Raw genomic sequence first — 15,204 nt, forward strand, 5'->3', positions numbered from 1 at the left:
TTTTTTTCTTTCTTTTTGGAAAGTACATAAGTTCTATAATATTATTTATGGAATAACTAGCAATTTAAAAAACTGTCGGCAAATCATTCTGAATATTAGTGTTATAAAACTACTTGACAATTATCTTAATGTACCACCACATTTTCAACAAAGAAAACCTACAATAGCTTAATATGTGCCTTCCTAGGAGCCAATTATACCAAAAAAGAGCCACCTCCAGCCCTACTTGTTTTTAATTTTCCAACATAGCTATTCCAAGAGAATGGCTACCAATCTCCCCTCATACTATGGATGAATCTTTCTCAGCAAAATGATAAATTAAGACTATTTAAAATTTACCAAGCTGAATAGCTGTAATTTATCAACAGTACACAATTAATAACAAAAAAGGTGGAACAAATATGTAGCATCCAAACTCCTCTACCCTCTAAAAGACATGTCAACTCTTTAAACATCTAGTAATGCCCTTGATGACACTGTACCCTTCCATCAAATATGCTTGCTCTTCATTATGTGCTCAATATTCCACGTGCATTTGTAACTCTGCTTGGAATGCCTTCACTCTTCTGACACTTTGATCTTTGCAACATCCATTCCTTCTAGACTCTGCTCCAGTTCCCCTCCTCTTCCATGAAGCTTCTTCAGACTACTCCACAATCTCATGCCCACAGTTCCTGTAGCACATCTTTTTATAGCATTCTCTTTAGATTCACTATATACTATACTGGGTAGTTTTTTAATTTTATGCACTTTTTTCTTTTCTCCTAGTAGGTCTGTACAGCAGGTCAGTTTCCTTATCTTAGACATCTTATGCCCAGCTGCAGTATAAACTTTATACTCAATAAAAACTCAGATGCTGATGGTAAAAATATATATCGACTTTGACATGTGACTGCAAATCTCTAATCATCTGGTTTTAGAGTAATAAAGATATAATTTTCATCTCAAAATACTATATTTGAATATCTTTGAATTTATCACTGTGGTACAAAACACATGATTTTTGAGAGATCAGGGGCCCATTAGGAAATTTGCTTTTTCTGAAGCTCTAGAAGCCAGGATAAAATAGAATTTTGTAAAAGAAATCCAAGCAATAAAACCTTTCTCCTATGGCAAATTTTATTTTATCTCTTTTGTTAGGCTAGAATATAGATTACCTTCTATTGTAAAAGTTACTTCTTTCTATATTTTTGCCAAACTTCTTTCTCCCAACGAACATTTCAAGCCATTCACCAAACTCAGCATCCTAACTCTGGCTGGCATATTGACTTCCCAGGATAAAGAATTTAGTGTGCTGAGCTTTGCTTCTCCTTGTTTTTCCATGTGAACATTAACTCTTTTTTGTAGGGTTAGATCCACTACTTCAATTCTTTTTCTTTTTTTTTTAGGAAGATTGGTCCTGAGCTAACATCTGTTGCCAATCTTCCTCTTTTTGCTTGAGGAAAACTGTTGCTGAGCTAACACCTGTGCCAATCTTCCTCTGTTTTATGTGGGATGCTGCTACAGCATTGCTTGATGAGCAGTGCTAGGTCCACGCCTGGGATCTGAACCTGTGAACCCTGGGCCACTGAAGTGGAGCACAAGAACTTAACCACTACCCCACCAGGCCTGCCCCTACTACTTCAATTTTTGTAATGTCAGAACCACATTGTAAATATTTAACAGGTTGCTAATGTTTTTAGACAGTAGCAACAACCATTAAATGGAATATAGGGCAAGCATTTAATTAAAGGGGGTGAAAGCCTCACAAAATTAACGAGAATAAAAATCAAGGCATAATGATTTCATGTAAGTAGAAAACAGTAGATTAAAAGAGATCTACAATAAAATTATTCACTTTGAACTTTATGCTCATTTTTCACAAGATATTTGCAGTCATATCAGCAATTTACTTCAATATGAAAAGAAATGTAATACATCAGAATTTTAGTCAAATAAGAACTTAAAACAATAATCTGAAATCACATTAAGTGCCCAACACTTACCTCTGCATTGTAAAATTTGGTTTTCACATCCAGTGGTTTGAGAACCTAGTTGAATAAAGCATATCAATCAGAGGAGATTCTTATCATTTGACCATTTATTTTTTCTCATTTGTTTTAAATCATAGTGTTTAAATTTGTCAAAGGCATTTTCCAATTTTAATTCTAAAAGACTTTTCTAACAAGTGTGCAATACTCTTGCAAAAACAAAAAAAGAAACAACAATCCCCAGTCTATTTTTAAAAAGGCAGCCATCATTTCCTCACTGGGTGATAGATAGTTACATGAGTTACCTGGATGTTTACTTCAGAATATTTTGCTAAACTGAACACACATATTTTATGTATTTTTCTATTTATATATTTCACCAAAAATGCTTATCAAAATAAGCAATCGAACCTTCTATTTTCCTTAGCATGTGAAACTTGAAACAAATGAGTGATGCAGCCAAGCAACAGCAAAATCTTTTTTCCCATTGATAGCACTTTTTCTTCTACTAACAAACAGAGGAATGAAAAATCTATATAACATCATATACAGATCCATATTTATATAGATATCTATGGTCATCTCATCTCCCCACCCATACACATACATGTGTTAAACCAGTGGGTTTTGACTGTTTTTGATCATGGACTTTGAAAATTGTATATAAATATAAAATTCTACCTACAATTCCAGTGACTCATGGAATACCTGAAAGAAGCTTAGACCACTCAGCCCAAGTCAACAATCTCTCATTTAAATATTTCTTTAGAAATTTGATATTATTTACACTTATTTTATCTGGATTTTACACTCATTTTATCCCTCTTCTAGATTCTTGTGTGTTTTGTCAAGCATGAAAACAAAAATAATTACTGTTTTGGATAAAAATCTTCAAGAGAGGGGCTGGCCTGGTGGCACAGTGGTTAAGTTCGTGTGATCTGCTTCGGTGGCCTGGGGTTCACGGGTTTGGATCCCAGGCATGGACCTACACCACATGCTCATCAAGCCATGCTGTGGTGGCATTCCACGTACAAAATAGAGGAAGATTGGCACAGATGTTCCTCAGAGACAATTTTCCTCAAGCAAAAAGAGGAAGATTGGCAATAGATGTTAGCTCAAGGCCAATCTTCGTCACCAAAAAAAAAACTTCGAGTGAAACATTACATTGGCAATGATAATTTCTCTGCTTTTATTTAAATTTAGTTTGACTTTAGATTGATAGTAACGTGACAAATCCAAAAATATTAAGCTATTTGCTTTCTTTGGAGCCTGTTTTCAGAGCAAATAAATAAAAATAACTTCATAGGGAAGAAAAGGCATCTAAAAACTATTTACCATTGTCATGTTCAATACCTGAAATTTGAAGAATTTTCTAAAATACATTTTTTCTCCACCCTGAGTTGTATAACTCACTGCACACACCAAGCTGAAACAGAAAGATGTTTTAATGATTTTGAATCATTTTTAATTTTGTTTCTTAACAGCAATTCAATACACTTCAATTCTACCCATGAATTTGGAAAATATTTATGCCAATGACATGAAAGTGAAGTCAAATGAACCTAGAGAAGGAAAAAATGAGTTCCAGCAGATATAGATATAATTACATGAACAAGAAAGCTCTGATTAGTAAAATAAGATATGCCATCTTTGGAGCAGGAAGTCAGAATCTTTTCTTCTAAAAGGTGAAATATATTTCAAAATAAGTCTCAGAATAACCAAATAGTTGAAGGTAAATAATAAGTTCGTATAAACTAGAAGAAAATACAAATATAAAAAAATTCTAGGATGGGCAAAGACTTCTTAACATAAATGCCATGGAAAGGAAAAGATTCTTAAAAATTTATAAATTGAATAAATCAAAAGCAGTAAAACAAAATAAAAAAGCAGATAACAAACTGGGATAAAATACTGCTAACAATATAAAGAGAAATTTCTGTAAACAAAACATTAATATCTTGCTCAAAATAGGAGGGAAGGATACGCAGACAAATCGTACTACCATAATTGGCAAATAAAAAATGTGAAAATGTTCAGTCTCACAAGTGGTCAAAGAAACAAATTAAAACTGCGATAAGATTTTTCCATCTCAAGATTTGGCAAAAATTCTTTATAAGTAAAATCAGAGTTGGTGAGGGTTTAGAGAAACTGACTCTTTTTACACTGCTAGTGGTTATAAGAGATTTAGAAAACAATCCTTCAATAAAAGAGTCTTAAAAGTGCTCATATGCTCCTATAGTAAACACACTTCAAGCAATCTAGCATAAGGAAATATTAAGGTGCTAATCACTGTGTTATTTATAATAGTGAAAAACTGGAAATAATCTAAAGTTCAACATTAGGGTAGACAAAGTAAAGTACACGGTCCAAGTGTGTAAGATAAAGCCATTTAAAAAATAATGTTTTCAAAGAATACTGACTCAAATGGGAAAATGTTCACAGTGAGTTGAAGAAGGTAAAACCACGGGTAATATGATGATGAAAATTTTGTAAAATATTATTTATTTATACATATGTATAGAAAAAGGAATGAAAAGAAATATGCTGATATTTTAATAATGGGTATACTAGCTGGTGATAATATAAGTAATTTAATGTCTCCTTTTACTTGTGCCCAGTACTCAGCCCGGTGCTCAGGATATGGGGTTGATCAGAACACAATACCTGCTCTCAAAGCGCTCACAGCAGGAAGCAGTGTAACCAATTTCAGGTTTTGAAGCTAGATTTAGATTTGACTTCTATGCCATTATTTTCTAACTATTTAACTCTACAAGAGTCTCATTTTCTGTAAAAGGGGGCTTTTACACATTTAATATCATTTCAATAAACACAAATTCAACAAATATTGACCACTATTCTCTGCGAGATCCTGGGGATAGAGTAGACTTCGCGGAACTCATACTTTAATGGGGATGGCAGGCACTCAGTAAGCAACCGTAAGTATAAAAGGCATAAAAAAAAAGACAAGTTATGTATGCTATAGAATATACAAAAGGGGGGATTTAATCTAGTCTCGGAGGCCGGGAAAGCCTCTTTGAGGAAGTCATGCTGAGTCCGAAATATGAAGAAGTAAATGTAAACTCAAAATGACACAGGCATTCCTTTGTAAGGGAAGAACACATTTCAGGTCATGGAGGAGTTCAAAGGTAAGAGAAGTCCCATATAACTGCTGTGAAGAGAGGAGAAGAGTGACAAAAAGTGAGAAGTAGAATGGCTGGTAAGGACTAAGTTGCGGTGAGGTTTGCAAAACCTATACGAAGCCAGAACTTCCTAAGGGTAGGGGGAGGTCACTGAAGAGTGAAGTGACTTATCCAAGATGGCACAGTTAATAAATGATGGAGCTAAAATTTGACCCCAAAGCTCATACCAATCACACAATATATATTAAAAAGTGTCTACAACAGAGCTTGTCACCAAAATAAGCTGATTAAATAACAGCTAATATTATATACTTTAATATTACATACTTCTTTAAGACAAAGAAGAGAAGCAAAAATGATGTAAGTGGACATGAAGAAAAGAGAATAATGAGAGATATTTAATAAGAACGAATAGGCCTTTGTGAATTGATAGGATGTGGGGGTGGTAAAGTAGATGGAGAAGTCTAAAATTACTTTAGATGGCTGCAATTTTCATATTTGCCTCTCAGACAAAGAAAAATGGAACATTCACATTCAAATACTTCCACAGGCCAGAAATACAGGATTTGAATTTTTTTTCCTCATAGCTTGTCTTTGGTTCTGTATTTCTGAGTTCTCAGGAGAGTGCATATACACAGTTAAGTACAGAATACAGAACTGAAAAATTGTAAATTTTAAGATAAATGCTATTAATACCAGTTGCTAGCATTTTAAAAAATAAGAAACATACTTTTAGACAGAGTGTTACCTGGGTTTTAAACATTTGCATGTTTTTTTATGTTTTAGATAAGACTGCCTGTAGACGCAAAAATGAAACTAGAGAAAAAAGAGGACAAATTAAGATTCCTTCCCCTACAAAACAAACATTTTGTTTGAAGTTTGCTCTGGTAAGCATGCAAACGTGGCATGTAAAATTCCTTCTGAAGTAGGTTCTTAGGCTTAATAATATGTGGAAATAAAGCAAAAACTTCAAATTAAAGCATATATAAGTAAAAGCCTTTGAGAACTATTAAAATTAATCCTTACATGTGTGTTCCAATTTCCTTTACTTCATGGTGTATGACATCATCAATACAACAATCAGGTTTAAGTTCAGCCACTGCAGCATTGGAGGCTGAAAGATTTAAACGTTGAGAACTTGTCTGAAGATCAGCCTTGAATGAAAGAGGTAAAAAAAGTCCAAATGAGACTGGTTACCTACAGGGTGTATGGGTATGTGTGGAAAGAACAGGGGAATAGGAACAAGGAAGTAGGGATGACAGGGGAGCAACACTTCTCTGTGTAAATCTTTCTGTATAGCTCTGACGCTTAGAACCGGGACAATGGTTCACACACACACCAACAATAAATAAATATAATCGGCCAGGAAGTTGGAGGAATCCAAAATGAAATAAAAACGGTACCAGGGGCCGGCCCAGTGGCCAAGTGGTTAAGTTTGCGTGCTCCTGCTGCAGCGGTCCAGGGTTTCGCAGGTTTGGATCCTGGGCGTGGACATGGTACGGCTTGTCAGGCCACGTTGAGGTGGCGTCCCACATGCCACAACTAGAAGGACCCACAACTAAAAGATACACAACTATATACTGGGGGGCTTTGGGAGAAAAAGGAAAAAAAAAAAAACTCAAAAAAAAAAAACCAAAACGGTACCAAATGAACCTGACTGCATTACAAACGAACACAACCATGGCCCGGGGCTGGGGAGAACTAACCTAAAGTTTGGCAAACAAAAGCTAAAGACAAAAAGAATGGCATGCAAATGTACTCTAGCTAGCCCATTTGCTTTGTCACTGGGGTATGGATTAGTAATTCCGAAACCTTTACATATACACTAGGACTAAACAAAAAAAAAGGAATATATTATGGATAACAAGAGACAAATTTATCACCTTCAGAGAAAAAGAAGTACAAATAAGGAAGGGGAAAAGGCTGCAATGAAACCTTTGCTGTTGGACTGGAATTTGAGGCAACAGTATGAACATAGTTTTTTTTAGGAAGATCAGCCCTGAGCTAACATCTGCTGCCAATCCTCCTCTTTTTGCTGAGGAAGACTGGCCTTAAGCTAACATCCGTGCCCATCTTCCTTTATATGTGGGATGCCTGCCACAGCATAGCTTGCCAAGTGGTGCCAAGTCTGCAACCGGGATTGGAATCGGTGAACCCTGGGCTGCCAAAGTGGAACTTTCATGCTTAACCGCCGCGCCCCTGGGCCGGCCCTGAACATACAGTTTTTAAATATATATATAGATGGATATTACAGAAACAAATATACATAGATGTGTATGCATGTGTTAGTATATAACATCAAAGGTAAATAACCATTCAAAACAACATTAGATGTCAGAGACCAAGTGATTCGTAGACCTAGAGATCGGCATTGAAGTCATCAACTAAGAAAGGACTACCTTCTCTAAAGTAGTACCCCCTCCCACCTAGTTACTCTCTATCCTATTCACCTTTTCATTTCCTTTTGATCATTTATCACTCTCTCTAATCGTCTTAAATGACATTGTCTCTTAATGTCCGCCACTTTCTATCACATTCAACTTTAACTTCCTTTGTAACAGTTATCACATTCTATAATTACTTTATTTATGATTTTGTTCACCTGTTTCTTTCTGTCTCCCCTACCAGAAATGTCAGATTTATGGAGGCAGGAACCTCTTGTCCTCTCTTGCTCACCACTATAACACAGTGCCTGGCACATTGCAGGCAATTAAGAAATATTTGTTGAATACTGAATGAATGAAGTTATGATAAAACTTCAAGGCAAATGTCAAGAAATATTCAGAGAAAGCAAAGATCACATTAACTCATGTTGATTAGGAGAAGTTTTTACATAAGAGCTAGGATTCTTTTAAGTTTTTGTTTCTTTTAAAAACCAGTTAACAGGTTTTCTGCAGTTAATTCTAACCTAACATTCTTACTGCTAGGCATTTTGAAGTGGGATATTTATTAGGGCGATCTCTTTTGTTATTGTATTCAGTTATCAAACAGGAGTAGCTCACACTTATTCGGTACCTACTACGTGCAAGACCCTGTTCCAAGCACACTGCTAACTTAATGCTCACCATCCTGAAGCAGCTAGTTGTACTATCCCTGTTTTATAGACAATAAAACCAAGGCAAAGGGAAGAAACGACTTCCTCAAGGTTATACAACTAATAAGTAATGGAGTGGAGATTGAAAATTCTTTAACAAACATTTTAGGAATTAGAGAAGTGGGGGAAGGAAACAGTTAAATCCATGGGCTTTCTGTCTAATGTTTTCCTACGTGTCATTTTCTAAACATTAATCATAACTACAGTGTATTTTACATATGGCTGAACACTTTTATCTTTCTCCTTTTCCACTATTATAAACAATGCTGCCTGAAGATTTATTTCCTAATTACCTACTAGAGTATGCCAGGGCTTTTCCAGAAGCTGGAGATAGATCCAGTGAACAAAACAGACAAAATTTCTGCCCTTGTGGGATTTAAATGTTTGGAGAAAATAATAGCAGAGAAAAGGAGGAATGGAGGGCTGGCTTAGGGTAGGGGAATGCAATTTAAATTGCAGGGCAGGCTTCCTGCTGCAAACTGATTTTTGGATGAGCAGAATCTGAACAGGCCGAGGGGGAAGGGGAGAGAGGGATCCCTCCAAGTAAGTTAAACAAAGCTGGCAAAACCCTAAGTGGGAAAGCTCAAGACGTCTTCAGAGGCCATCAAGAGTCTGGTATAATTAAGGGATTCATGTTCAGGAATAGAGAGAAAATATTTAAACACATTTAGAATAAGCTTCAGGAGAATAGAGGCTAAGGTTTTCAGACTTACTAGTGAAGTTTTTTTTTTTCAATTACAAAACAAAAAAACTAGTGGTTTCCAGTTAAACGTGGTAGATTACACAAGCATTCTTATTCTCAAAAAGAACACAAAAATGACAGCAAAGGAATAAAAAAAGCACAGATCCACAATCTGTTCCACAATTCTAAAATCCCAGGAACTGGAAAAACTTAAGCTTTGAGGGCAGAATGTCGGGTGGCTCTTGTTAAGTCTTCTATACCTTGACTTTCTTTTTTTGTCAACTTGAGGTGTCTTGTACTGAATGTGGCAATATGTCAATCTCATATTATTAGTACGTTTCTATTTAGATCTTTCTATCTCTCTTACACTTTTTGCTTTATAAAGCCTGTGCTGTTTGGTGCACAGATGTATGTATACTTGTGAACTGTAGCTACAAGCAGTTGTTCTTGAACTAGGAATATCAAAGCACTCCAAACTGTACTTCACAGAAGGCAAAGGCACCAAGTCTTCATCTATACAAAAACACTGCAACAATCTTCTAAGTGGTCTACTTCCTGCAAACCACCCCATACAATGCTTTCATAGCAGTCTTCTAACAGTGTGAATACCTCTGCTCAAAAGTCTTCACTGGGGACGGCCCCGTGGCCAAGTGGTTAAGTTCGCACGCTCTGCTGCGGCGGCCCAGGGTTTGGCTGGTTCAGATCCTGGGCGCGGACATGGCACCGCTCATCAAGCCATGCTGAGGCGGCATCCCACATGCCACAACTAGAAGGACCCACAACTAAAAATACACAACTATGTACTGGGAGACTTTGGGGAGAAAAAGGAAAAATAAAATCTTTAAAAAGAAAAAAAAAGTCCTCACTGACTGCCCACTGCATTAAAAAAAAAGGCTAAAACCTTAGCCCAGCTTTCAAGATGCTCCACTGTATGGGTACTACACATCTCTACAACCTTACCTTTACCAAGTGAATTCTGTTCACTCCTACGAGAACCCATTATGTGTTCCTATGTCTCCACCTCTAATTACCATGTCCCTTTTGCCTTTTTCTCTAAATCCTACCATTCTTTCAAGATCCTCTCGTGTTCCCTCTCCTCCAATAAACCTTCCTGATTGATACAGTCCCCTGTGATCTTTCCTCCTCTTTCAAATTTTGTCAATCACAAATTATTAATAAAAACCAACAATTACTTTTGACTATACATTTTCTCACTCAAACTATCACAAACTTTGAGGATAAGGAAAAATGATTCTGTGCTTAGCATATCTTATACTTTTAGATGTTCAATTAATGCTTGTTGTTAATTACAATTAAAAAGTCCAGTATCAAACATACATTTTAACGAAGTTTCAAAAAGATAACAGATGAAATTAAAAAGTTTTCTGTAAAAAACTACATCCCAAACAAGAATACCACTTACTTTTACCAATATGTCTTTTACAACTTGATTGCTATCATTATGAACGCTGATATAACTGGAAAAGGTCTCTCCCAAAAATATATTCCTGTGAAAAAAAATCAATTTTTAGGCAGAAATCCACTCAAGTTTTATTACAAATATGCTATTTGAGCACCACCGAGAACTACAAATGGAGAAAAATTTACTGACGGACAGAGATCAGGTGAAATACTCCTTTAATATCCCTTTGTTTACACGAGGCTGTTCATTCATTACCTAGTGCAATGCAAAATACTGATTTAATTTATAAAACAGGATCCATATCTTGGCCCTCAACTACCGCACAAACCTCCAGCCTCCCTAGAAACAAGTTATTGAAGTCAGATCCATGCTAAGACTCTTATGATTTGTATCTGAAGAGGCTAGAAAAAGGCAATTTTCCATTTTTGAAATAACTTATGTCCTGAATCTAGAAGAGACCCGAGTTATTAATCTCAGAGTATTTTCTACCAATTTATTTTATTTTTCTAAGTTATTCTACTAATGACTAGTGCCTTTACTTTACATATTTATAATAAATAAATATTAACAAAGATTATAAATATAAATATATTTATATATTATACAAAAATATAAAAATCTAATTGCATATATTTTATAAATATATTCATTTATATTTTCTACATTAATATATTTCTAGGTTTTCAAGACACTAGTCAATGACCACATTCTGTAAACCTTTTTTTTTTTTTTGAGGAAGATTGGCCCTGAGCTAACATCTGCTGCCAATTTTCCTCTTTTTGCTGAGGAATACTGGCCCTGAGCTAACATCCATGCCCATCGTCCCCTACTTTATACGTGGGACGCCTACCACAGCATGGCTTGCTAAGCAGTGTCATGTCCGCACCTGGCATCCGAACTGGCGAACCCCAGGCCGCCAAAGCAGAATGTGCGTACTTAACCGCTGTGCCACTGGGCTGGCCCCTGTAAACCTTTTAAAAAAACCTGAAAAATTTCTTTTGGTCTCAAATTCTCTCAGTTGCAAAAAGTGTGGAACCAGGGGCTTCTACCTCATTAATAATCTAGAATAAGAAAACAGCTAAGAGCAAGACAAGGAATAATGAATTTAGAGTTCCTAATTAGCTGACAAGTCAAATAACTTATGTCGGGAGAGGGCTGTGAAGGTGAATAAAAGAGCTGCTTCTTAAAGACATTTAGATTAGTTAAAATAAAAGGAATACATGGGCATTAAATAATATAATAAGATCTAGAAAAGAAAGTTAAAATTTTATCACCCTAGGAACCACTATTAATATTTTGATATGTATCTTATTTTTTTTAATTAAAAATATCCAGAATCACATAGTATAATTTTGGTAAATCTTATTTTTACCACTTAAATATATCGTGACCACTTTTCCACCCCATAGTTATTTTTTGAAAACATGATTTGTAACGGCTTTAAAGTATTGTTGCATTTCTTATGTGAATGTATCGTTCTTACCCGAAATTCTGTGGTAAAGTCAACATTTCTCCCAACATTAATATTTCTGCACCATTTACAGTTGAAGGATCATCTCTCATGAGTTGGTTAAAGAGATCTCCTGTAGAAAGAGAAAAACATAAAATTCTAACACCTACCCTGTAAGTAAGTTTTACTTACATAAAGAAATAGCTGGGAAAGATATCTTTTAAAAAAATCTCTTGACAAAAATTGTATTAAAAAATTAATTTCTAATCTTCAATACAACAAATGCATGCCAAAAAAATTCTGGTTTCACAGAGAATGAACACTTCAGAAACAAAGACTAATATAGGTCATGAGATATAAAATATATTATAGAAAGCTCCAATAATTTTAAATAAAGGGAATGCTAATACATACACTGATGAAACACTTGGGGATAAATACAATTTCAATAGTATCATGACTATAAATGTATCTTTACTAAACTAAAAGTCTCCTGTTGCCATGGGATATCAATAGTGTCTTGACTTATAGATTGTGAGTGAGACCTATTAGATGGCGACCACCCACATGGTTCAAAAACAGGCAACAAAGGATTTACATAAGATTGGCAACGTTAGGCTTATTTCAAGGAATTATAGGCAATCCAGGTTTCAACTTTTCCCTAGGTGCAAGTAAAGTATGTGCCATACCAGGTAAGTCTTTCTCTTCACATGTTACTGGAATATTGGTGAATAAAGTAGGCTTAGTCAACCGCATCACTGTGAATTAAGAAAATAAAAAAAAGAATAAAATATTAATTATTCTTTGGACTAAGTGCAAAGTGTATGGTTTCATCAATTTTATACTACTATAAAATATAACGTAAATGATTCTTAAATATTAAAATACTTCCTAAGATTATTACACGGCAGTGATTTACTAAAAATGTTAATATATAACAAAAAGAATTCTATATATAAGGAAAAAGAACAACTTTGTTTTTATTTACAACCTAAAGAATTATACAGGTTAAATGGAAATGTAATATACCTCATTATAGAAAAACTGTAAAATAAAGGAATTTTAAAGCTTAAGGTATATTATGAGAATAAGGTTTGAAAAAAGATCCAGAGTGACTTCATTATAAATGATATCAACAAAATATTAACTAATATTGTCCTGACATGGAAACAAGTTTACATGCACCATTTTGAATATGAAACGAATTTTATGAGAAAAGGATCTTTATGAGCTTTATCCCTCAGTTATAATCACTGGCCACTGGAACTTCAGTAAGTGGTCTTTCAAGTAATATTAATTCTGTGTAGAAATTATGACAATATCAGTCAATGCACATGTTTATAAATTCCAACCAAAACTAAGATTCTTCTTGGAACATGTCAGAATGTGTCTAAAGTTTATCTAGAAAAACAAACAAATGAAAATAAGTTAAGGAAATTAATGGGAAAAAATGAGGAAGAACTGGACTTATACTAAAACAATTAAGTCCATAATCAACAAATCGGCTTATTAATATAAGACCATACAGACATATTAAAAAGAAGGATTATTAGAATGCAGCAAAAAAAAAAAAATCAACTTATAAGGTGCTAAGACAACTGGTTAGCTATCTGGGAAAAATAAAATTTAATTGACAAATTCATTTCAAATACCAAATAAACTGCATATGTATCAAATAGTTAAATAAGACAAAAATTAAGCCACAGAAAACTAGAAAAAGTGAAAATTTATTAAATCTAGTCTAGAGAGGATAGGACGTTCTAATCAAAAAAATTTTTTTTCAATTATTTCTAAGGATTGACATTTGACCACATCAAAATAAAGACAAAACACAAAATTAATAAATCATACAAACTTGTAAAATAGTTCAGAAAATGAATCACAGAAAACTATGTATTTACACTCTATTAAAAATGTTCATTCAAATCAAAGCCAAAACCTTCAAAGGCAATAGACCTAAATGGTCAGTTCACAACATAAGCAGTATTCATTAGAACATGTAAAAATGTACCAATTAACTACTAACTATCTAGCCCTATCATTCATATCAAATTTAGTGCCTTTCTCATGCTGGTCTGAGCTTAAATGTCATCTTTTTCAGAAAAGAAGTAACACGTCACCCTGTTTCATAACATCTTGTATTTATCATAAACTGTATTTATTTACATATTTGTTTATAGCACTCCTATCCAAATTCCATGAGGTTTGGGCTCTTACAAATTATGCTCAGTTTGTGGCCTAAGTGCTTGACACAAGTTTTGGCATATAGTCTGTTTTACAGATTTTTGCTGAATCAGAGAGTTAGCATCTCACCAAAGCCCTTAAGAAATGGGCATTATTTTGAAGATGTACGTTTCATGAGCTGAGGCCATTAAACAATGTTATACTAAATAGGTGGCTGTTGAAATAGTCCACAAATGATAACCTTAACTTTCTGAAGTCACTTGTATACATGGTATTTACTGAGCATTTACTAGTGCCAGACATTATGCTAAATTCTTTACAAGTATTAACACTTTAATTCTCCTGACGATTCTGCAAGGTTGGTGCTATTATTATCGCCCGTTTACAGATAAGGACGATGCCTGGAGGGGGTAATTGGCATATAAATGATTATACAGCAGATAGATGGCAGAACTAGATCTGAACCCAGCTGATTTCACTCTGTTCAAAAATAATTCTCTACATTATTAATTATAAGCCCAGCGTCAAAAATCTGGAATGTCGTGTGTTATCAGAAACATCCCCTGGGAATTCAAAGTAGGACTCTATCTCAAACAGGGCAGTAACTAGCTAAAGATCAATGTCTTTCATTTTCAACTAGGAAAACAGATAAAAATTAACTACAGTCTGAAGGGGATAGAAAGGTGCTCTGCAAATGATATAGAGACAGTTTTTCTCACAATCTAAATATTTAAGACACTAACCTCACTTTTAACACCAATTAGTGTTCTCTATTTCTTCCTCATTTTTTTCATTTCGGAAGAAACCAAACCTTAACAAATGAGGAAGTACACTCTCAAGGGAATCCCGAAACTCTTTTTAAAGTGTCCTCAAGTTCACCCAAATGTGTAGCCAACTTATTTGCTTATAATACACTCAAACTTCCATTATGTACAAAAGTCCTATAAAGCTTTGTTTCTGCTGATTCTGTTTTTAGTTCTGTGGATAAAGAACAACCCTCCATTAACAATAAATAGATCTCAAACTGGTATTAAAAATACTTGTTTCCTTCATATTTTCAAAAAATGGTAAAAATCAGCAGGGGGTAGCAGTTGGTAAGAAAAGCTATCACCTTGTAGACACGAGGAAAATGACTATATAGCACAGTTTGTCACATTGCAGATTCTTAAACTGACAAAGCCGAGTTAGTGACATACAACTGTCTCACTCCTTGAAGGACAAAGTATGCCCATATCAAATACAGATTTAAAACTCAGTATTT

At 34.6% G+C, this 15,204-nt stretch overlaps 1 protein-coding gene across 13 annotated transcripts in view; it reads right to left on the reverse strand.

The window, feature by feature from the left end:
- The window catches only part of TRAPPC13 (trafficking protein particle complex subunit 13), a 33,902-nt gene that overhangs the window by 10,627 nt on the left and 8,071 nt on the right, over positions 1–15,204 (reverse strand). For 8 of the 13 annotated variants that reach the window (XM_005604218.4, XM_003363846.5, XM_070246192.1 and 5 more), the window contains 6 exons: positions 12,449–12,517; positions 11,793–11,892; positions 10,310–10,394; positions 6,137–6,264; positions 3,324–3,396; positions 1,986–2,030 (listed from right to left, as the gene is read on the reverse strand). In XM_005604218.4, coding sequence (XP_005604275.1) covers positions 1,986–2,030; positions 3,324–3,396; positions 6,137–6,264; positions 10,310–10,394; positions 11,793–11,892; positions 12,449–12,517 — 500 coding nt within the window. The remainder of the gene's footprint in view (positions 1–1,985; positions 2,031–3,323; positions 3,397–6,136; positions 6,265–10,309; positions 10,395–11,792; positions 11,893–12,448; positions 12,518–15,204) is intronic. The other 5 variants (XM_070246198.1, XM_070246197.1, XM_070246196.1 and 2 more) reach the window with 1 other exon arrangement.

The sequence above is a fragment of the Equus caballus genome, chromosome 21 (assembly GCF_041296265.1).
Source record: "Equus caballus isolate H_3958 breed thoroughbred chromosome 21, TB-T2T, whole genome shotgun sequence".
Taxonomy (NCBI): domain Eukaryota; kingdom Metazoa; phylum Chordata; class Mammalia; order Perissodactyla; family Equidae; genus Equus; species Equus caballus.